The sequence below is a fragment of the Gymnoscopelus braueri genome (assembly GCF_963280865.1).
Source record: "Gymnoscopelus braueri genome assembly, chromosome: 6".
Taxonomy (NCBI): Eukaryota; Metazoa; Chordata; class Actinopteri; order Myctophiformes; family Myctophidae; genus Gymnoscopelus; species Gymnoscopelus braueri.
The window spans coordinates 36,987,133-37,010,355 of NC_137607.1; the positions used below are offsets into that span (position 1 = coordinate 36,987,133).

Genomic DNA, 23,223 nt, shown 5'->3' on the forward strand with positions numbered 1-23,223 from the left:
GTGTGTGTGTGTGTGTGTGTGTGCATATGTATGTGTGTACATGCAATGGTGGAGGCATTAGGAGTTGGTGATAATAACACAGGAAGTCATGTTAGAATAGATATTGCCAAACGGGATGTTGCCTCAACCCCTTGAGTACCATTACAAATCTACCAGTAGTCAATGAAATGCCAGTACACACACAACCGTTAGAGGAAAGCCTGACGAAATGGTAAGACAACGAAATACATGCATGCATTCACAATAATGATAATATTATTATCATCTTACTTATTCTTATTTTGTTTTTCAGATGTTTCAAGGAGTGAACCATCTTAGACCCAGCATGTATCATGGGATGTTGATTGTAGCAGTGATTGTAATCATCCAAGGTGTGTTCTTATTCCTTCCAACCATCACTCCACACTTATTAACAAGATCCAGTATGGAAGAAGTACACAGATGTTGTTGTTGTTTTGTTTTGTTTTGTTTTGTTTTATTTAAAAGTAAATACATCAATACCACAATGTAGAAGAAGTAAAAATCCCACATTCCAAAATGTTACTTGAGTAAAAGCTCAAAATTATTGGCACTGAAAAATACTTCCTATTCCTATATGATCCTATATCATATAATTGGATTTGAATTAGTAATGCATTAATGTGTTCCTCACTCTAATGTTGTAGCTGGTGAAGGTCCTGATGATTTGAATTACCCCTGCTGCATCTACAGTACTTTCTCTTGCCCTGTAACTGTACTGTATCTCAACCCATTAAGACCTGAGGTCGATTCTACAAATGTCTAACAGTTTTCTGAAAAATCTATGTTGCTATATCAGTGGTTCTCAAACTTTTTCATGTTCTCAAACATTTCCCCCAAAATGATATGTATAGTATTTGGCTGCAGACCCCCATCTTAAAATATGTTGTTCAAGGAACCCCAGAAGCAAAAATTTGAAAAAAAAATTGCTTTAAAAATATATATATTCAAAGATTTGCACAACATTTCTAAATGTTTCAAAAATAGCAGATCTACAAGCTTGATGAGCTTGTGTGTCTGCTAGGGGTGTGCCGATATATCGTCCCGCGATATATCGCGATACGTTTTCGTGACGATATGTATCGTTTTTTTTTTTTTAACAATAATAATAATCAGGCATGCAAACAGCCCCGAGGTGAAAAGGGTGACAATATGTTGTTTTTTTTTCGGGTCAGGTGTCATACTATTGCCCTATTTGGATTCAAAACGGCTATTGTAGCTGAAAAGCTACAAGTTCGCATATCTGAATAATGCAAAAACAGAATTATTTGTTTGCATTTGCTTTTTTTCTCCCCCATATATTTTTCGTAATAAAAAAAGTGCGTATCGTATCGAAATCGTATCGAAGTTGTGAGCCAAATATCGTATCGTATCGTTTGGTGAAATTAGTGTATCGGCACACCCCTAGTGTCTGCTATTTTTGAATAGCCAAAGTATAAAATGACACAGATGCTTTCCCGGTTTTAATGGGTTAACTGCTGTGCTGCTTCTGGCGACTGAATTCCCCCGCAGGATCAATAAAGGTCTCATCTTATCTTATCTTATCTGCTTGGTTTCAGACTTGGGAGGTGGCAGAGGGGTTCAGGCGTGGATGTACAACTACAGCACCGAGCAACCGGGCCGTGACTGGGACACGGCGCGCCGGTGGTGCCAGGACCACTTCACAGACATGGTGGCCATCCAGAACCGCGGGGAGATCGACTACCTCAACAACATGCTGCCCTACAGATCCGGTTATTACTGGATCGGCATCCGCAAAGTGAACGAAGTCTGGACCTGGGTAAATTTGTTATATTTCAAATAATCGATTAGTAATCACTATTCACTAGTAGTAAGTATTATTTTATACTGCAAAAATTGTGAAAATAGCAGATGTACTATCTACGAGCTTGTAGATCAGCTATTTTCAGTATTATTATTGTTTTAAACAATTTCACCTATAAACATACATGTCCAAAATAGGAATCGATTATTAATCAATTGTTTTATTAAATTATCGATTATTTCTTAAAATATTTTTTTCCCATTAAATGTTGCACCCCTAGGTAGGAACTAAGAAGGCCCTGACCCCAGAGGCTGAGAATTGGGCAAAAAGGGAGCCTAATAACTTAGGAAAGAATGCACAGGACTGTGTGGAGATTTACATCAAGAGAGATAAAGAACCAACTAAATGGAATGATGAGAGATGCAGCAAGAAGAAGGGAACTATCTGCTACACAGGTACAACAGTCTGTAGTAACTAGTTCACTGACATCTTTGGTTGGAATTCCAAGCTGCTCTCTTGGGTTGCTCTTGCAACCCCAAAAAATTATAAAAAATGTATATGTTCTTTGAAAGCACATGTCATTTGTAGGCAGGATTGTGAACGGCACATCAGCACATCATCCCCACCTTTACCAGTTGAAACATTGAAGTGTCACATTAATGGACACTAATTTCAATCCGATAATGATTGTGAAATGGGCCATCACATAATATACGTTTACATTTGGTACTCTAAGTATATTTTGATAATAATACTTTTGTACGTTATACTTTTGTAACAGAGTTTTTCTACATTGTGGTAGGCATATTGCTGCTACTTTTACTTAAAAAAACAAACATCTTAGGCCTACTTCTTCCACAACTGTTCCTAGTGAGATCATTGTTTGTCTGCAGCCTCGTGTTCAGAGCCGTCCTGCGGTGTCCATGCAGAATGTATGGAGACCATAGGGAGCTTCACCTGTCAGTGCCATCCTGGCTTCCAGGGCCCACCACGCTGTGAGGATGGTAAGTAAACATTGTCAAGAAGCCAGGTCACAACACACATTCTCTTAAAACCTAACTTTACCCATTTTCAACCTATCTTCATATAATTGGTCCTATTAGAAGTCTCGTTTGAAAAAAAAAGAAAAAAACGATGTTGTGACTGATAGGTGGGTTTCTGAACTGTTAACAGCCCTCCTCTGAGACACAGACCAAGTACACAAAAATGATACCATATTTATATATGAAGTGGGCCTTTAAGTAAGACCAAAACCTCATGTTATTTTCATGTATACAGTATTAATTATATTTCTTTGTCATTATCTGATGTCAGCCATTGCATGCAAAGCCCTGTTGGCTCCGGAGCAGGGCTCTGTTGACTGCGTCCACCCCTACGGACCTCATCGCTTCAACTCTTCCTGCCAATTCTATTGTGACCTTGGATACCGGCTGGCCGGGTTACCCATTCTCTCATGCCAAGCTACCGACCAGTGGGACCATCCTGCTCCTCTGTGCCAAGGTATGGGCATAAAAAGAGTAGGTTTGAACCAAAAATAAATACATAAAAAATAAATACATCTTTACAATGCTGCCTTTTTTTTCAGTTGCTCAGTGCGCAGATCAAATCACTGCCCCCATTGGAGGGATTATGAACTGCAGCCATCCCATTGCACCTAACAGTTACAACTCCACTTGTGAGTTTGGATGTGATGATGGCTATGAACTCAATGGACAGAACCAGATAAGTTGTGACTCTACTGGTCAATGGACCGCCAGTGTACCCACATGTACAGGTAATGTGTCATAACTTAATTTATGTTTCATTTAAGCCTGAGTTATACTTTAGCTAATTGAACATTCCACTTTAGGCCTACTATTGTGTCCAAGGTTTCAGGGTTCATTTAATAAAATTTGACACGGTAGGACACACTGTATACAAACAAAAATGTTGAATGCTGAAGTGTGTCAAACCTAATCTGAGTTCCCAGAAGTTTTCGCGAGCTCTCGCATACAAACGGGAGGGGCGAGGAAACTTCTGGGCCAGAGCCCTGGTATTTGTGGACGGCAAACAGCAGTACACAACAATGGCGGTGGCAATTTCTCAAGGAGAAATTGCTTCCCGTCGCTCCTATTTACATGCAACACCCACTGCATGTGGATCCCGCCCCCTTTTCTTCATTGGCTGTTGATTTGAATCAGAACGCAGTGGCCGCGCCCCTGCTGTCCAGGCTCTGAGGCGAAGTCTCCCAGACTATGTCAAACCTAACCTGACTCCGCCAGATGGGGCGGTATTGAGTTCACAAGTTTGGCTGTGAAACAAGTGTGAAGCAAGCTTCTTCCATCTGGTGGAGTCAGGTTATGTCAAACCTGCTTACATCAATCACAAAATATCATCCAAACCTTACATTGCAATCATAAAATATCATGAACTATAACATCATAAAACAGAAGCAGGAAATTTAATTGGATGGAGCATCACAGTAGTTCGGGCAAGCGCAAGGAAAAAGCTGCTGCCCATACACCCTACAATCACATTATGGTCACAATCCCAATGGTTCAATCTACACACCAAAAACCGAGTGTACAGCTGGAAAACAGATTTACTCCATTGCTCCAGGACCCTAGATGTCCGTCGGTTGACAGAGATAACTTCTCATCTTCACCCAGCAGGGTATAAGAACCAAGAGTAACTCAGACAGTAAAAAGCTACATGAAGATTGTGCCTGAATTTCTGATTGTGGGTGAAAGGTGCTGTGAAAGATGTAAAAAGCATACGAAAGAGAAAAGCAAAAGTGCTATGCTTTCCCAAAGCCACATGGTCTCTGACATGAATGAGAGAATCTCGGATCTCGTCGCTGCACACCCTACGGTGAAAACCCTGATCTTGCACATTGGTATATGTGACATAGAAGGAAAAAGGTTAGAAATCCTATAACAACACTTCACTGCTTTATTTAGCACACTCAGCTCCCTGAATGTTGGTGTATGCATCAGTGGCCCCCTACCACCCACGAGAGGTGAAGAGGCGAAGAGATTCAGCATTCTGTCTGCACTGAGCAAATGGCTTTCAACTGCGTGAACCAAATTTGTGCACTTTATTGACAATAAAAAAAAATCTAGGACCACAGACATCTTTTTGCAGACGGAATCCACCTTAATAAGTTAGGTGTAAGATTGTTTATCTCAAATGTGTTCTACTCGCTGGGTGGGTGTCCCTCCTGCAGGCCGGAACACAAGAATCAAAAACAAGACTCCCCGCAGATAGCGCTGAGCAACTCCCATCTGCCCCCCCCCCCCCCGCCGAGGCTGGTGGACAAGAAATAAAAACAACCGAACTCACAGATAGTGCTGTGTGTGAAAATCTGGAGGAATGTCACGCCGACCCCCAGGAGGAGATTACAACAGACCTTATAGAGAGAGAGTTTATCAATGACAGTCAAGAGGAAGAAGTTCAGAAACCCCATCACCCTCCTCCTCCTCTTTTTCATATCCCCTATCCCTCTCCTTGAATTCAGTAACAACATGAAAGACAAGGATAAGCGCTGGAACAAAACTCACCCCCCGGATCAGACGCCCAGCTCCGCCATTACCAAATTTGCCCCAGAAAACGCCACAGTTATACCCACCCCTCCTCCACGATGCCATCGAAGTCACACTCTGTCCTCCCAGCAGACAAGCCCAGCACATGCTCCCAATGGTTTACCGCATATCGCATGGAACATTTGCCTCCTATGAATATGTAAGGCTGAAATTCAGATTCTGCCTTATGAGGAGATAATATGTCTATTATGTCATGTAGTAACTTTGTATTAGGCTTTACTTCAGGGGGGTTTGTGATGTCAGAGATCTGGTGCCATGCTTGCATCGATTATTCTGTAGTATTACAGGAGCAGAGCCACACCGCCAAACACAATGCATGAATGTAATACCATTGCAACATAATGGTTTTCATCTCGACATGAGTGAAATAAGTCATTGGTAAATCATTTATCAATGATATTGGTTTCATTGTGAAATTATTATTTTCCTGTGAAACTGTAATTTTTTTTTTTAAATACTCAACTGCAACTTTCACGTTTCCTGTTTCGTCCATGTAAAGTTGGCCGGATGGTCAAGGCTCCAAGAATCAACAAAGTCCAAGAACGTAGATTTTTTGTATTTTATTTACCTCCAAAACTAATAATCAGCCCCATGTAGGAGTGTAACAGTCAAGGTCTGAGGCAAATAATACTACTTCAAAAATAAATACTGGCCACAATTACACTTTCAAAAACAGAAAGTAAGAAATAAACACTTGATAACTAAACTAAGAAAAAACAAACAAACCATTAACTAAAGATACTGAAACAGGCAATGCCTTTTGACTGAAGGCCCTGGCAGCTCTTCCCTGGTGTTGTCTCCTTAACAGCTACAAGTAAACTGAGCATTTCACTCTGAGCATTTTTCCCACTCTACAATTCCAGCCTCCCTTATATACCAGGTAAGACCCACCCACAATTAGTAACTGGCATTATCATCAACTCAAACAAAGCAAACCATGGCCCATGAGTTAGACTACGCAATTACAGATGTTCTGAGAAAACTTGAAATGCATTTATAGGCATCAAATAATTCACAAAACAATGACCATGGAATTAGACAATACAGAAAATATAGAATAGCCTGCAACACTGGGTGCTGAACAGACACACCTCCCAGACAGCTTGATGACAGTCAATTATTAGAAGCAGCTGTGCAGTGTGTGCTTGTTATGTCCAGTTTTACACTGTGGAGTCCTAGTGTCTATAGGGCACAGGTTGCCCCGTGACAGTCCTCTTTTGCAAAACCACTACCGTAGTGACCTACTGTAAATCCTAATGTTTATCTGGCCCGTCTTTCCACATCCTGCTCAGATAATAGACTCTGGCGACACTTGTCATCAGTTCAGGTCACACCATTTGTGTTTGGATTTGGCAAACAACATAATGTTGAATGCAATTCTATGTGAATAAGTAGGTGGCATTTCCCTTGACTGTATTACATCTAGATCAGGGATCTTCAACGTTTCAGGCCAAGGATGTCTTTGCTGAGAGAGAGATGAAGCAGGGACCCCCACTGCTTGTGTAAAATGTTGTTGCGGATTAAACGTTTTCATCGATTTCATAGGTAGCTTCAGACTATCAACAGTGGTGTGTAAATTCATGTTTGTTTTGTTTATTTCAGACATTTAACCACTTACACCCTCAATACTTAGTAAACTTGACCTTTAGCTCTGTACTTGGTTTTCTTTTTTTCCCCTCACCAAACCTCTTTGAAAAAGCCGATCTACAAGCTCACAAAGATCGGCTATTTTTGGCTAAAGTTCTCCTCAGAATAGGGACGCTAGGGTTCAAGTGGTTAATGTAAAAAGAAAGAAACCTGTTGAAGACCCCTGATCTAAATGATTGTCTTGATTGTCTTGACTAACATGATATTAACCCATATTATGTTAGTGAAATTCATCTGAAACTATTACAATTAATTGATTGATCCCTATGTGTCATAATAAGTGATATCTCAATATTTGTGTTTCTTCTCAGCTGTAAGATGTCCCCGTCTCTCCCCACCTTCTATGGGTAACATGACATGTGTGGATCCCCTTGGATGGAAACCTTTCTCATTTAGCTCGTCCTGTAACTTTACCTGTGAGGAGGGCTATTCTCTGATGGGAAACAGCACACTCAACTGTCTGGCCTCTGGACAGTGGAGTAAACAAACTCCTGTATGCACAGGTAAGAAGGGCTTTATTCTCAAAAGAAAATCATAATATTAATAATATTCAGAGTGTGAGTAAGTTTTTGTTATTGTTATAGGTCTTTGTGACAGTGGCAAAGTGAACAACATTCCACATCTTATAAAAATATGTATAAATTATGTATGTGTCACAGTCAAATCATAGCTGTTCCCAATCCTATGCAGTGATACGGTGCAGCAGCCTCAAAGCTCCCCCTCATGCCTCCATGCAATGCCAGTACCCTTTGGGAGAGTTCAGCTATGGTTCAACATGCACCACACAGTGTGAAGAGGGATTTGATCTGATTGGCGATAACTCCACCCAGTGTTTCTCACAGGGCAACTGGAGCCATGCCCTTCCTCTCTGTCAGGGTACTGTATAACCACAGAGGTTTGAGTAATATTGTGTTGCCAGCTAAAATTTTGCTGGCAACTTCTCCTTTTGCTGTTTTACCCCTACTGCTTGAAAGTATAATGACATGTCATAATCAACATAGGAGTTTGATTTGGTCTCCAGTCCTTGGGCCCCAAACTGCTTAATCTTCTATTTTATCCTGTGTGGTTAAAGTTAGTGTTATAGTGTGTGTCAACCTGAGACAGAATGCTGAAACAGAATGCACCTATGTGGCCAAATGGACCAAGGAAGTCCCTGTCTGCCTGGGTAAAACATCTGGGTCTTGATTCTTGACTATGGACTTATGCCACCACCTGCTGGGAGAAATAACACAGCCTTTCTTGTGGAAGGATAGTTCCATAATACTCCCTAAATAATGTTATGCTACTTTATTATGTTTTCAACTTCAATCTTCTGGGATTTAGCTGATGCTCCCATACAAAGTTAACAGGTAGGAGTTAAAGAAAGTTTCAAGAAGACATTTGATGTTCCAAACCATCCAGGTTTAGGTTGTATGCATACTGATATCCTCCTTATTCTCTCTCTCTCTCTCTCTCTCTCTCTCTCTCTCTCTCTCTCTCTCTCTCTCTCTCTCTCTCTCTCTCTCTCTCTCTCTCTCTCTCTCTCTCTCTCTCTCTCTCTTCTAGTGAAGAGATGCAGTCACCAAATGTCTCCCCCTCATGGATCTCTATCTTGCTCTGACCTTCATGGTCAGTTTAGTTTTGGTTCTCGGTGTAATTTGACCTGTGAAGAGGGCTTTCTGGTGAATGGGACGGCTGAGACAGAGTGTAGCTCCATGGGCATTTGGACGAGTGAAGTCCCCCCCTGCCTAGGTAATAAATTACGTTAACAGAGATTAAAGCATGGCATATAATCATCCCTGCTCAAAGGACATACTGTTTCTAGTAGAATACGTCTCTGTAACATGTCTCTCTACATTCGCTCATATATTCACTTTTGTTATTATCACCTCAGGAGTTATTCACTTAGGTTTATAGGTCAATGGTAAGACATTATTTCTTGTAGGACATTCTCTTGTAGGATAACACCTATGGACACATAGCTTTTATTCTAGACTGGTGGTTTGGCCTGATGTGAATTATGTTCATCTCAACATCCTTTCTTCATTGTCTCCCTAAAGCACGTCCATGCCCCCTACTGGCCATTGCTCCACATCATGGTTGGATGAATTGTAGCCATCCTTATTCCCCTTTCAGTCACGGCTCCCACTGTGACTTTGGATGCATCGAGGGGTTCCTGCTGAGAGGAACAACAACAATACACTGCAACGCCTCGGCTCTCTGGAGTCAAGAGTCTCCCAGCTGCCAAGGTTGGAGTCAAACATGGATTTAACCTTCCATTTGAGATCAGAGCCTGTAAAGTTTTGTGGTGGTAGAGGACCTTACAAACAGGATGGAAAGCAGGGATGAGGTGTACAGCTAGGTGTAGAATGATAAGCCAGGCAGAGATGGTTGCAGAGTTGTGCCATTTACTGATAAACCAACACCATTCATAATCATAAATGTTCTCATGATAGAAATTAGGGATGGGACGATATGGAAATTACACGTCACGATTATTGTGGCAAAAATTATTGCGATTAACGATATTATCGCGATAATCAAATGCTTAAAACGGCACTTTTGTTAACCACTTGAACCCCTAGCATCCCTATTCTGGGTGGAACGTTTGCCAAAAATAGCCGATCTACAAGCTCACAAGTTGTGAGCTTGTAGATCTGCTATTTTTGGCGATACGATGTATACAGAGGCTTTAAGCTGTACTGAATTTGCAGCTCAACTAAAGCTAATTCATCTTAGTGTATGACGGAGGACAATTTCACAATGAATTACAATCTCTGCAGTACGATTATTGTGAGATTTTTTATCACGATAAACGATAATAACGATTATCGTCCCATCCCTAAGCAGGCTGGCAGATTTAAAAAAAGATTACCCCAGGTGGTAAATATAGGGCTCCCCCGACTCTACCATCACCTACACAATGCAGGGCACCATGACATTCCCCCTCTCTAACAGACTCATGTACACGTTTCAACCACAACACCTACAGACACTCAACACACATCTTTGCTAATAGGTCAAAACAAATGTCAAATCAATTACAGAAATACTAAACAAACACCCAAACAAACAAAAGCCCTCCAACTACTACACCCCTCTCTCTCCCATGGCCCATTGGTACAGCTTGACAAGGTAGTTGTCAGCTAGGTTTAACAAGATGTTGGTCAACAGCTGAAGTCTTACCTGAAGCTGCCTTCTCCTGCATGTGTGCACTCTGCTGAAACCCCGCCTCCGGGAAGTAGACCTCTGATGATTAGTAGGATGCCCACAATGACAACACAGTATAACCCAATAACCAAAATAAACTTCATGTATTAGCGTTGTTTTGTCAATCACAACAGACAATATACATGTCTGTTTTTCACCTTAGTGAGTGTCGAGGTGCTCTTCAGCTCCCTCACATAGCATCACAGGTCTGTCATGTTATTCAGACAGAAGCATACATAATTTCTGAATTCATTCAACACATGCAGGCTATGTGTGTTGAATGAGCAGTTGAGCAGTTGTGTTGAACTACTATTATAATGAGCAATAAGCAGTAAGCATTTCCCTTGACTGTAGATTTAATCTAAAATGATAGATGATTGTCTTGATTCATCCCCATGTGTCATAAGTGACTTCTCAATATTTGTGTTTCTTCTCAGCTGTAAGATGTCCCCGTCTTTCCTCACCTTCTATGGGTAACATGACATGTGTGGACCCCCTGAAACCTTTCTCATTTAACTCCGCCTGTCACTTTACCTGTGAGGAGGGCTATTCTCTGATGGGAAACAGCACACTCAACTGTCTGGCCTCTGGACAGTGGAGTAAACAAACTCCTGTATGCACAGGTAAGCAGGGCTTTATTCTCTTTCTTTCTAAAAAAAATAATCTGAATCACAATGAGAAGTTTTATTCAGAGTGTGAGTAAGTTATCTGTCTTTGTGACAGTGGCAAAGTGAACAACATTCCACTTCTTATAAAAATATGTATAAATTATGTATGTGTCACAGTCAAATCATAGCTATTTCCCCTCCTATGCAGTGATACGGTGCAGCAGCCTAGAAGTTCCCCCTCATGCCTCTATGCAATGCCTGGGTCCTTTGGGAGAGTTCAGCTATGGTTCAACATGCACCACACAGTGTGAAGAGGGATTTGATCTGATTGGCGATAACTCCACCCAGTGTTTCTCACAGGGCAACTGGAGCCATGCCCTTCCTCTCTGTCAGGGTACAGTATAACCACAGAGGTTTGAGTAATATCTTGTGTTCTCAGACCCAAAGTAAATACTTCTATTTTTTCCCGTTGTAACCCTATAATAATAATTGTGCACCCTTCAGTTAATGTTTGGGCATTCGCGAGTTATCGCGACAGTAAACTTTTCACATAGGCTACGTAGAATTTCTCTATATTTAGTTGTTGGATCGATTAAGAATATGTTTTGTAGGAAACCCTGTTGAAACTGTATTAGTCTGGAGTGGACAGGTGATTTGGCCTGATGTTTATCCATTGTTCATTGTCTCTCTATAGCACGTCCATGCCCCCTACTGGCCATTGGTCCACTTCACGGTTGGATGAATTGTAGCCATCCTTATTCCCCTTTCAGTCACGGCTCCCACTGTGACTTTGGATGCAAGGAGGGGTTCCTGCTGAGAGGAACACCAACAATACACTGCAACGCCTCAGCTCTCTGGAGTCAAGAGTCTCCCAGCTGCCAAGGTTGGAGTCAAACATGGCATAATTACACATAACATAGCTAGCTATCATTTGAAATCAAACCTGCTATATCACAAGCAGTGGTGGAAGAAGTACTCACATTTGTTACTTAAACAAAAGTATCAATACCACAATGTGGAAATACTCTGTTACAAGTAAGAGACCAGTATTAAAAATTTACTTGAGTAAAAGTATAAACGTTTTGGCATCAAAATATACTTAAAGTTGTACAATGCAAAATCACAACTAACGATTTTTAGCAACCTCTGCTGGTCACTACCGTCACTGCATACAATTTCCCTAGTCCTCGATTACCCAGAATTCCATTCGTTTTCACCGGAAGCCGGAAGCGTTTCAAAAAGCGATCTTTTAATTGTTTTATACTATCTACGGATCGTTTCTCTTAGCCAGTGGAGCATTAGTTACCATGAGCTGTGCTTTCTTTTTCTGTTCTTTTTCGATCTTCCAATCCTACATTATCTTAAAATCAGCGTGAGGTTCCTTTTTGTTAATAGCGCGGTAGTTCCTGGCCAAACAGGAAACCGTTGCGGTAGTTCCTGAGGACGTCGGCCACGACGTCATGACGTTGGCCAGGAACGTCATTTTCCCGGGAAAGTCCCCCCCGTACACGTTCAATAGAAAATATATAAATAAAAGGCTTCCGGGGGTGAAATTCACGGCGTGGGTGTTGTGAAACTTTTGCCACTCGCAAAAGATATACAATTTAACTTTAGTTTTGTTGAAAACGTTACCTAGTATTACTTTAAAGTACCAAAAGTAAATGTAGTCATTGTGCAGAATGTCCCATTTCACAAGTTCAAAATGTGTATTTGTTTTGGGAAAATAGCCGATCTACAAGCTCACGATGCGTCGCATCGCGACTCACAATGCATCGCGACTATTGTGTTAGTAAAGTTCATCTGAAACTATTCAAACTAATTGATTGATCCCCATGTGCCATAGATTATTTCTCAATATCTGTGTTTCTTCTCAGCTGTAAGATGTCCCCGTCTCTCCTCACATTCTATGGGTAACATGACATGTGTGGACCCCCTGAAACCTTTTTCGTTTAACTCCTCCTGTCACTTTACCTGTGAGGAGGGCTATTCTCTGATGGGAAACAGCACACTCAACTGTCTGTCCTCTGGGCAGTGGAGCAAACAAACTCCTGTATGCACAGGTAAGTCAGAGAATGGCTTTATTATCCTCTTTCTAAAAGTAAATCTGAATTGCATTTGTGTTGGTGACTGTGGCGTAATGATAACTTCAGTAGAAAAATAAATTGCACGACCTCTAAAAATGTGAACATAGTCAAATCATAGCTGTTTTACTCCTATGCAGTGATACGGTGCAGCAGCCTAGAAGCTCCCCCTCATGCCTCTATGCAATGCCAGGGTCCTTTGGGAAAGTTCAGCTATGGTTCAACATGCACCACACAGTGTGAAGAGGGATTTGATCTGATTGGCGCTAACTCCACCCAGTGTTTCTCACAGGGCAACTGGAGCCATGCCCTTCCTCTCTGTCAGGGTACAGTATAACCACAGAGGTTTGAGTATTAGCTTGTGTTCTCAGACCCAAAGTAAATACTTCTGCTTTTTCCGTTGTAACCCTATAATAATAATTGTGCCCCCTTCAGTTCATGTTGGGGTATTAGCGACAGTAAACTTTTCACATAGGCTACGTAGAATCTCTCCTCTATATTTAGTTGTTGGATCGATTAAGAACATGTTTTGTAGGAAACCCTGTTGAAACTGTATTAGTCTGGAGTGGACAGGTGGTTTGGCCTGATGTTTATCCATTGTTCATTGTCTCTCTATAGCACGTCCATGCCCCCTACTGGCCATTGGTCCACTTCATGGTTGGATGAATTGTAGCCATCCCTATTCCCCTTTCAGTCACGGCTCCCACTGTGACTTTGGATGCAAGGAGGGGTTTCTGCTGAGAGGAACACCAACAATACACTGCAACGCCTCAGCTCTCTGGAGTCAAGAGTCTCCCAGCTGCCAAGGTTGGAGTCAAACATGGCATAATTACACATAACATAGCTAGCTACCATTTGAAATCAAACCTGCTATATCACAAGCAGTGGTGGAAGAAGTACTCACATTTGTTACTTAAATAAAATCAATACCACAATGTGGAAATACTTACAAGTAAGAGACCAGTATGAAAAATTTACTTGAGTAAAAGTATAAACGTTTTGGCATCAAAATATTCTTAAAGTACCAAAAGTAATTGTAGTCATTGTGCAGAATGTCCCATTTCGCAAGTTCAAAACGTATAAAAAATCTTTTGAAAATAGCCGATCTACAAGCTCACAATGCGTCGCATCGCGAGTCGCGACTCTCAATGCATCGCGACTCACAATGCATCGCGACTATTGTGTTAGTAAAGTTCATCTGAAACTATTCAAACTAATTGATTGATCCCCATGTGCCTCAGATTATTTCTCAATATCTGTGTTTCTTCTCAGCTGTAAGATGTCCCCGTCTCTCCTCACCTTCTATGGGTAACATGACATGTGTGGACCCCCTGAAACCTTTTTCGTTTAACTCCTCCTGTCACTTTACCTGTGAGGAGGGACATTCTCTGATGGGAAACAGCACACTCAACTGTCTGGCATCTGGACAGTGGAGTAAACAAACTCCTGTATGCACAGGTAAGTCACAGGAGGGATTTATTATCTTTATTTCAAAAAATCTATCTGAATTCGCTTTTGTCTTGGTGACTGTGGCAAAGTGATAACTTCAGGAGAAAAACAATATTGCACGACCTCTTAAAATATATATAATTTGTCATGTTTATGTGTCAAATCAAAGCTGTTTTACTCCTATGCAGTGATACGGTGCAGCAGCCTAAAAGCTCCCCCTCATGCCTCTATGCAATGCCAGGACCCTTTGGGAGAGTTCAGCCATGGTTCAACATGCACCACACAGTGTGAAGAGGGATTTGATCTGATTGGCGATAACTCCACCCAGTGTTTCTCACAGGGCAACTGGAGCCATGCCCTTCCTCTCTGTCAGGGTACAGCCATGGAAGTTTGAGTAATATCTTGTGTTCCCAGAGTGTATAGGCTACTTCTCCTTTTGTTGTTGCACCCCTATAATAATAATAATGATAATCATTGTGTCCCCTTTAGTTATTGTTGGGGTATTTGCGACAGTACAGTTTTCACATTTGGAATTTGTCCTCTGCATTTAGTTGTTAGATCAATGGTAAGAATAATTATTTTGTAGGAAACCCTGTAGCCACTGTATTAGTCTGGACTCTGGAGTGGACTGGTGGTTTGGCCTGATGTGATGTTTATCTTTTCTTCAAAGCACGCCCATGCCCCCTACTGGCCATTGGTCCACATCATGGTTGGATGAATTGTAGCCATCCTTATTCCCCTTTCAGTCATGGCTCCCACTGTGACTTTGGATGCAAGGAGGGGTTCCTGCTGAGAGGAACACCAACAATACACTGCAACGCCTCAGCTCTCTGGAGTCAAGAGTCTCCCAGCTGCCAAGGTTGGAGTCAAACATGGCATAATTACACATAACATATTTACCATTTGAAATCAAACCTGCTATGTCACAAGTCTGTCATGCTATTCGGCCTGCATGCAATCAGAATAGCATACATAATTCCTGAATTCATTCAACACAGGTGTTCTACATGTTGAATGCAATTCTATGTAAATAAGTACGGTCTGTAGCAATAATTCTTTGGCTTTGACATCTTCTCTGACAATGTGTTATATCCCTAAACTGGTACTTTACGTGGTCTGCTAATGATCTCCGAACTCTTGTTTTCTCCACAATACAGTAGTCCTGTGTGAGGCCCTTCCTACTCAGTCCTCTCCCCTGTTCATGAACTGCTCTCATCCCCCCCTGGGCAACTTCAGTTTTGGCTCCCAGTGTCTCTTCACATGTGATGACGGTTTCGCCATGAATGGAACTGACGTGCTGTCATGTTCTTCCACTGGGCGGTGGATTGACACCGTACCCACCTGCACAGGTAAGCTATGTGAAATATCACTGTACCCACCTACACATAAAGCTATGTGAAATGATACTGTACCCACCTGCACAGGTAAGCTATGTGAAATATCACTGTACCCACCTACACATGAAGCTATGTGAAATGATACTGTACCCACCTGCACAGGTAAGCTATGTGAAATGATACTGTACCCACCTGCACAGGTAAGCTATGTGCGGTGGAATGACACAGTACCCACCAGCACAGGTAAGCTATGTGCAGTGGAATGGCAGCGATCACAAACAAAAATCACTTACCCTACCTTTACGTTGCACACCTTTGTCGTGCAGCTAAAATAGCCGATCTACAAGCTCACAACGGTTGCATCGCAGCGCATTGAGAGCTTGTTGATATGGCTATTTTCTGTGCGCAACCCTGCTGTGCAACCAAAGCAAAAAGTATAAATGAAGCATTAGCATTATATTGTATGAGATCAGAGTACTGTATAAGGACTTTGTGCTGATGATGCATTTGATGGTTTTGCGTTCCAGAGGAGGGTATTCCATTAGGAGCTGCTATGCTGATGTATACAGGCATTGGGGGAGGCTCTTCTGTTGCTGTGCTTGCCCTAATAGGACTTGGTCTACTGATTGCTAAGCGTTTTACCAATAAGAAGAAAGGTGAGTCCATCTGAGAGGAGAGATTTACACAAGTATACTGTACATTGGTTTACTGAATGTGTTTTAAGTCTTTAATTCTCATTTCTATAGGCATCATGGACTTTGAACAATCATTGTGGGAAGAGACAGTGAATCCGGCTTTTGAGAGTTGAGCTCTTAAAAAAAAGACCTGTTTTTGGATGTGGAAGTCCCTGTTATAGAGATGAGGAGAGGTCTCTGTCTAAAATTGTGTATTGATTTGTAATTTTTGTCCCACTGCTTTGTTGTCTCCGCCAGGCCTGGTCGTCTCCGCCAGGCCTGGCGGAGAGTATGTTTTACCCTCCGTCCGTCCGTGTGTGTGTGTGTCCGTCTGTGAACACCTAACATTGGTCAAGCTTCACGTGACACCACAATATGTAATATCCGTGTGTAATATCCGTCCGTGTGTGTGTGTGTCCGTCTGTGAACACCTAACATTGGTCAAGCTTCACGTGACACCACAATATGTAATATAAATAGTACAAATAGTACAAATAGTAAACAGTACTTTCCAGTACAAATTATCCATCCGTCTGTGTGTGTGTCCGTCCGTCTGCGAACACCTAACACTGGTCAAGCTTCACTTTCATATTCCAACAGCAAATGAAATTGATCATTGACAAGATACTCAAAGGCGATTGGGCCGACAACCTTGCAGTAAATGCTTTGGCAAACATGCTGAATATCAACATACTCATCTACAACAGTGACACAGAACAGGACTATACAGTTGAATTGACCCCACAACAAGGCCGAAGTCTTAATACTGTAACAATTGTCCACCTTGATCAAATACATTATGTAGCACTAGAAAAAACTGACATAGATCAAACACACCAATCAACTGTTGAAACTGTTCAAGACAATGAAGATGAAGAAGACAGACAAGCATTTGAAGAAACCAGTCAATTACGAGGACTCCCATATGACACTTTGCTTCAAGAAGAACATTTTTTAGATGCAGACACTACATATTCAGGTGCCCCTGCAGAACACCAAAAACCACGCGCTTTCTACCAAGACGACAACTTTGAAGAGTTGGCAAACCCATCAAAGTACCCTTATGGCCGTGGTGGTTTAAAAACAGAAAGAGCAAAAAACATCACACACTGGCTTTTCACCATTGGCTAAGCTTCGCAGGACGTACTGTGACAACACAACCTCTATTACAACTTCCTGACCTGGCGGAGACCTGTGCTCCGAGGAGCACATTTTCTAGTTTTGTTTTTTGATTTTTGTTTGGAGCCTAAGGGGGGAGGGATTGTATGTGTGTTTTATGTGGTCTTTTGTATGTTATGCCTATGTGTGTTTTATGTGATCTTTTTGTATGGTATGCTATGCCTATGTACATGTTTATAACAAACTGTAAAATAAAGTTTTTAGGCCATCAGGCATTACATTTTTTTCATGGCAATTAGGAAATAATATTACAGTAAACAATTTAGAAAAAAAAGAAGAGAGGTTATTTTTTCATGATCTCATTAGTTTGGCACCTGAAACTGATGGGGTGATGGGGTGATGGAGCAGGGACCCCCTAGGGTAGGGGGGCCACCACATATATCGTATATTTATGTATAAAATTGTGTTTTATATGAAACAATGGTTGCCTGCTCCTATACAGGTTGTCCCAGTAGTAGCCATGGTTCACATGACTCTCGTCTGTCACAAGCGTCATGACGCTACTTGTTCCGTTTAAATGGTCAGCGATCGGATTAAAAAGCTTTTTATTGAACAATACGGAGGATACGGGTACTTAGACCAGTGCGCGGGGGGGGGGGGGGGTGGGCATGGGCAGCACTTTATATTTGAAATCTTTCGGCCTTAATGTTTATTTAGATGTGCTGGTTGTAAATGTAAAATTTTAATATGTCATGTTATGTTTAAAGACAAATTGACATTTTTTTTTTTTTTTTAAGTTTAAAAACAAAAATATTGTTTAATCAAACAACAATTTCGCGGACCCCCTAGGGGTCGCGGACCCCCTGTTGAAGACCTCTGCTCTAAGTACATTTACTCAAGTACTGTAAGTAATATTTTGAGGTATTTTTACTTTACTGGAGTACTTTGAATTTTCAATATTTTTTCTTCTACTTCACTACATCTCAGAGGCGAATATTGTACTTTAGTTTAATTATTTTGTAGATTTTGATTATTATTGCAAAACCACCTATTTATATATTTTGTCAATTTGAAAATAACAGATCTACAAGCTCACAAGGCGTTGTGATGCGACGCATTGTGAGCTTGTAGATCTGCTATTTTCAAAGGATTTTTATACATTTGAAAACTTGCATAATAATGAGTTTTTCTTTCACTTTTGGTACTTTAAGTATTTTGATGCCAATACTTTTGTACTTTTAATCAAGTACATTTTAAATACCGAACTTGTAACAGACTATTTCTACAATAGTGTATTGATACTTTTACAAGTACAAAATGTGAGTACTTCTTCCATCACTGAGGCCTATTATACTGTGCACTTGTGACTTGCAGTGGATCAACTTGACATTTCAAGATACTGTATATTTCACTTACAATTCTTTAGCATAAAAAAGGAAGGGCTTCCTTTAGTCCATGAGCCAGAGCACCAAAATTGAGCTATGATTATCAAATGGGAGGGCAAATCCAGGTTTCATTTTTTGACTAGCTGTACATCTCTAGTTTACAGTTTAGCATAACCATTGCAGACAAGTAGCTTAGTGGTAGCTATCATGCACTGAATATGTGGACCCCTATATTGTCACATGCAAATTGTATGAACAACTTTTGAACCTTATTTTGTGTAGAGACCTAGGCTATGAACCCACTTTCCTACATAATTCCTACATAAAACTTCCATGTATGCTTAAATGGCCTTTTAATGCAAGATTTCGCACACAAATATAATACTTTTAAAATAAGGCTAGTAAATATCCCCATTTTGAAAGTGTGTGCTGAGAACCAACATGTTCCTAATGGCTATAGAAACTGCTCACCAATCTAAGCTTTATTTGAGTGGTAACATGTGGTTGAAACTCTAGAGATACAGTCAGAAACACTATTATGTTAATGTAATAACATGAGCCAGGGCCCTAAAATTGAGCCATGGTTATCAAACGGGTGGGCAAAGCTAGTCGTGATTTTTTTTAATCTTGCTGTACATCTCTACTCCACAGTTTGGCATGATAACCATTGCAGACTAGTAGCTTTGTGGTAGTTATCATGCATTGAATATGTGGACCCCTGTATTATCACACGCAAATTGTTACATGTGTCCCAGAACCCCTGAACCTTCTCCCTGCCATATCCCTCCCTTGGCCTTGTCATACACTCCTCCTTTGTATCCGTCTCTATATATTTTTTGAAAAGTAAAACTGAAATGTTCACCAATACAACAGCCTCCGTCTGGGTCCCCAATTTCAACTCAACTCATCTTACTTGATAAACTGACCATTTCTTCTCTCTGTGTCATATGAAACAAACTCATTAGTTAATTTTGACTTGGTGTATAAGAAGGTAAAACAAACAAAAACAAAACTAGACTTTTGCTACCAAAACGTGTTTTTTTTTTATGCCTGCTCACAGTATTTTCTTATTTATGGAGAGTGATACATATAAATATTGAATATTCCCTTGTTACAAACCTTTGACTCCAACATCTTAACAAAATGAAATAAGAAAGTTGACTATGGCTTTGTCCAATGTTCCAATGTTGATTCTGGAAAGTTATGCAAATGTGGGCATATTTTCCAATATAATGCCTAATTTGCATATATAAATATACAATTTCAGAAAACTTATAATACGATAAATCATTGTCTTCATGTAAGTAATCAACTGGGGAAGTTTCATTATGATTGTCACGGGGCAGCCCGTGCCCTATACATAGACACACTAAGAGGGAAGGGACTATTTGTAGCATATGATTTTTACCTGTATTCAATGTAGAAATGACACAGACTTCAGGGGTTCAAACTTTGTTTATTTAAACACTGTTTATTGGAACTGATCTGAAATGTTTGTTTGTCACCTGGTCTTTCCTCTGCAGTACTGGCACCCTCTGAATCTGACTGGTAACTGCCGAAACAGAGTAGGCTAGTCCATAGACCATATTCACACGGCGGCCATGTTGGAATTTAACATTGAAAGTGCCGCCACCCGGGGTGGCTACTTTCATTGACTTCATAGAAACATGGCCGCCGTGTGAATATGGTCTATTGGGTATAACAAAGATTGTTAATATAGAAAGATACACATTCTCCATTGGAGCCACTAGAGGCGAAGTAGTACACAAATCCTACAAATGGTCTCCTAAGTAGGCGTGGTTGTCTTCTCCCCCGACCAGATGGACTCTTCAGATATCTTCCCAGATCTCGCGAGAGTGTGTTGCTAGGATAGAGAAAGGTGGATAACAAAGTAGATTTTCTCCTAATTTGTGTCACTTAAAAAAAAGCCATTTTAGTATGAAAATCGTGCATATTTTGTGTCTTGTGACGATCGGGTCCAATATTTAGTTCAGTGACCATGGAGCTAAAGAATGGTTCAGAAGCTGTGTTCACGTTGACTCTTCCATTGGAATCAAATAGACTCCAACTTGCTTCCTGTCTCCTAAAAAGGTGTCCACCTACGTCACGCAGAAAATAGGAGAAACGGGAAGTAAACCGGAGAATGCGCCTCTTGCTATTTTCCTCTTGGGGTATAAGAAGGGGTGGAACGTGCCATGTACTGTAGAGGAGGAGGGGTGTTTGACAATGTTAATGAGAAGAGTATTTCTATGTCTTTTTGAAGTAAATGCAAACCCAAAATGGTGTTTAGTTTATAGTACAACATCTATTTATGTGGTAGGTTATTTATTCATCAGATAGTGGTAAGCTTGTAGATAAGCTAATTATGAGGTTAATTGTTTCTGTGCTTGTGGTAGGATCCGCTCCCTATTTATGGGAGGCTGCAAGTGACAAGCAGTTAGTTGAACTTGGCAAGCAAAGCGTTAACAGCCGTGAGACAGAGCTGCCAGGGCCCTTAGTTAAAGGGGTAGTTCACCCCCAAAATAACTTTTTTTCTGTTGATTAATGACCATCTGGAGACTTGAATTCATAGATATTTTTTTGTTTTTGTCACATTCCTAAGCCAATAATTTGATTATAATAAATGTGTCCCCATTGATTCCGGTAGGAGACACAAATGCATTTGTGTCTCCTACCGGAATCAATGGGGCTAAATTTATTATAATCAAATAATAAAGGAAGGAATGCGACAAAAACAAATAAATATCCATGAATTCAAGGCTCCATGGGGTGAGCAATCAATAGAAAAAAAGTTATTTGGGGGGTGAACTACCCCTTTAAGGGATAGCCTTGTTGTGCAGTCACTGTATGGTTTGTTGTCTTTAGTTATGCTTTAAGTAACTCTATAATTTTTGTAAGTCTATTTTTCCATGTCTTTTTTTATTTTTCACTATCTACCTGCTGCATATTGGACTGTTTTCCGGAGGTGTGAGAGAAATAAAACTCAACGATCTGCAAATTCTGAACTTGTTCATTTTTGGAGCCTTGGCCGCTTGGTCAACCTTTACAATGATAACTATTTCTTATCTTTTTTTTTTTCATTCTATTCACCTATCATGTTTGTATGGTGAAAATAACAAAATGTGTGATAAATATGAAAAAGCTACTCCTGTGGAAAGGTTATATTTATTTACTTATATTGACCCTATAAACAATTTAATATAGGTAGGGTTTTGCCCACTCATTTGATAATGAAATCTTGTCTGACTCATGGACTACTTGCATGTGCACTGCCTGAGGTGGAAGACCCACTGTTAGAAAGGCCACACTGACCTTACCTCATTGATTATTGATTCATACTAGTTCACTCTGATCACACGTGCTCCTCATTTAATTATCTATTTATACCAGCTGTTACTAATAGAGTTTGGTTCCGTTATAGTTTGACCTGGCTGGGAGTTTGTCTCTCTCTCTCTCGCTCTCTTCAGTTTACTGTGTGCCAGTAGGCCTACCCATTATTATTTTGGTGTGTGTGGATGCACAAAGGTATGTGTTTGTTGTTGTGGACTACTAGACATTGCACTGTTTGTTATGTGTGGGGTTTGGGGGGGGGGGGGGGGAGAATTTCCCCTGGAAAAGCTGTGGTTCCTGGAAAAGACCCATAGGGTCTGCGGCGTCTGCCTTGAGGGCCCGCCTTCTCGAGTATTATAAACCCTGCAGAGACTGAGAGCAACAGAATCATCTCGTACTCTGTCTGACTCGGACTACAGACATTCATACTTGTTGGAGTACCTGCTTTAGATTTTCACACAAACTTATCATGGTGTGTGTGTGTGTGTGTGTGTGTGTGTGTGTGTGTGTGTGTGTGTGTGTGCTTTCATCGTTTCTCCACATTCATTAAGTCCTTGTTCAGGTTGTAATTTTTACATTTAATGTTATGTGTGTTGCTACAGAACCACCGTCTTGGATTACATCGAGCCAGTGGATCTCAGATTTCTTCATGGATTACCCTGATCTGTCTTTATTCAAGTATGTAAATCTATTTAAAATATATAACCTTAAACATTCAGGGCCTAACAATTCAATTCAATGGGCTTTATTGGCATGAGAAAACATACGTTTACATTGCCAAAGCAGAAAGCACAATACAACAATACAGCAATACAATCAAAATAAAAAATATGTACATTTGAAAGTCAGAATCTTCAATAGATCAATTTCTATGTACCAAGATCACTGGGTGCAGGTATAGTGCCGGAATATACACAATGATTAGTCTTTAGGGTGGTTGTGTTCCGTTTGATATCCTTCTCCTATCACAGCAACTCACGAATCTTGCTGCTGTGTTTGCACATTGTTGTACTTCGCCCAGCAGATATGGGAGTTTTTTG

General features: G+C 40.7%; 1 protein-coding gene across 4 annotated transcripts; it reads left to right on the plus strand.

Moving 5' to 3' along the window:
• Nucleotides 1-168: 168 nt before the first annotated feature.
• Nucleotides 169-17,642, plus strand: selp (selectin P). 4 transcript variants are annotated; one of them, XM_080431944.1, is made up of 23 exons: nt 169-211; nt 293-371; nt 1,578-1,798; nt 2,064-2,238; nt 2,677-2,787; nt 3,098-3,283; nt 3,369-3,557; nt 7,323-7,514; nt 7,702-7,887; nt 8,557-8,742; nt 9,051-9,239; nt 10,638-10,823; nt 11,017-11,202; nt 11,503-11,691; nt 12,683-12,868; nt 13,030-13,215; nt 13,508-13,696; nt 14,162-14,347; nt 14,527-14,712; nt 15,009-15,197; nt 15,496-15,687; nt 16,203-16,331; nt 16,422-17,642. In XM_080431944.1, the coding sequence occupies exons 1-23, from the start codon at nt 209-211 to the stop codon at nt 16,481-16,483; spliced, it is 3,783 nt and encodes a 1,260-aa protein (XP_080288070.1). In that variant the 5' UTR covers nt 169-208; the 3' UTR covers nt 16,484-17,642. The 4 variants fall into 4 exon arrangements, with proteins under 4 accessions (XP_080288070.1, XP_080288071.1, XP_080288072.1 ...); XM_080431945.1 differs by lacking the exon at nt 8,557-8,742; XM_080431946.1 differs by lacking the exons at nt 9,051-9,239; nt 10,638-10,823; nt 11,017-11,202.
• Nucleotides 17,643-23,223: the final 5,581 nt, after the last annotated feature.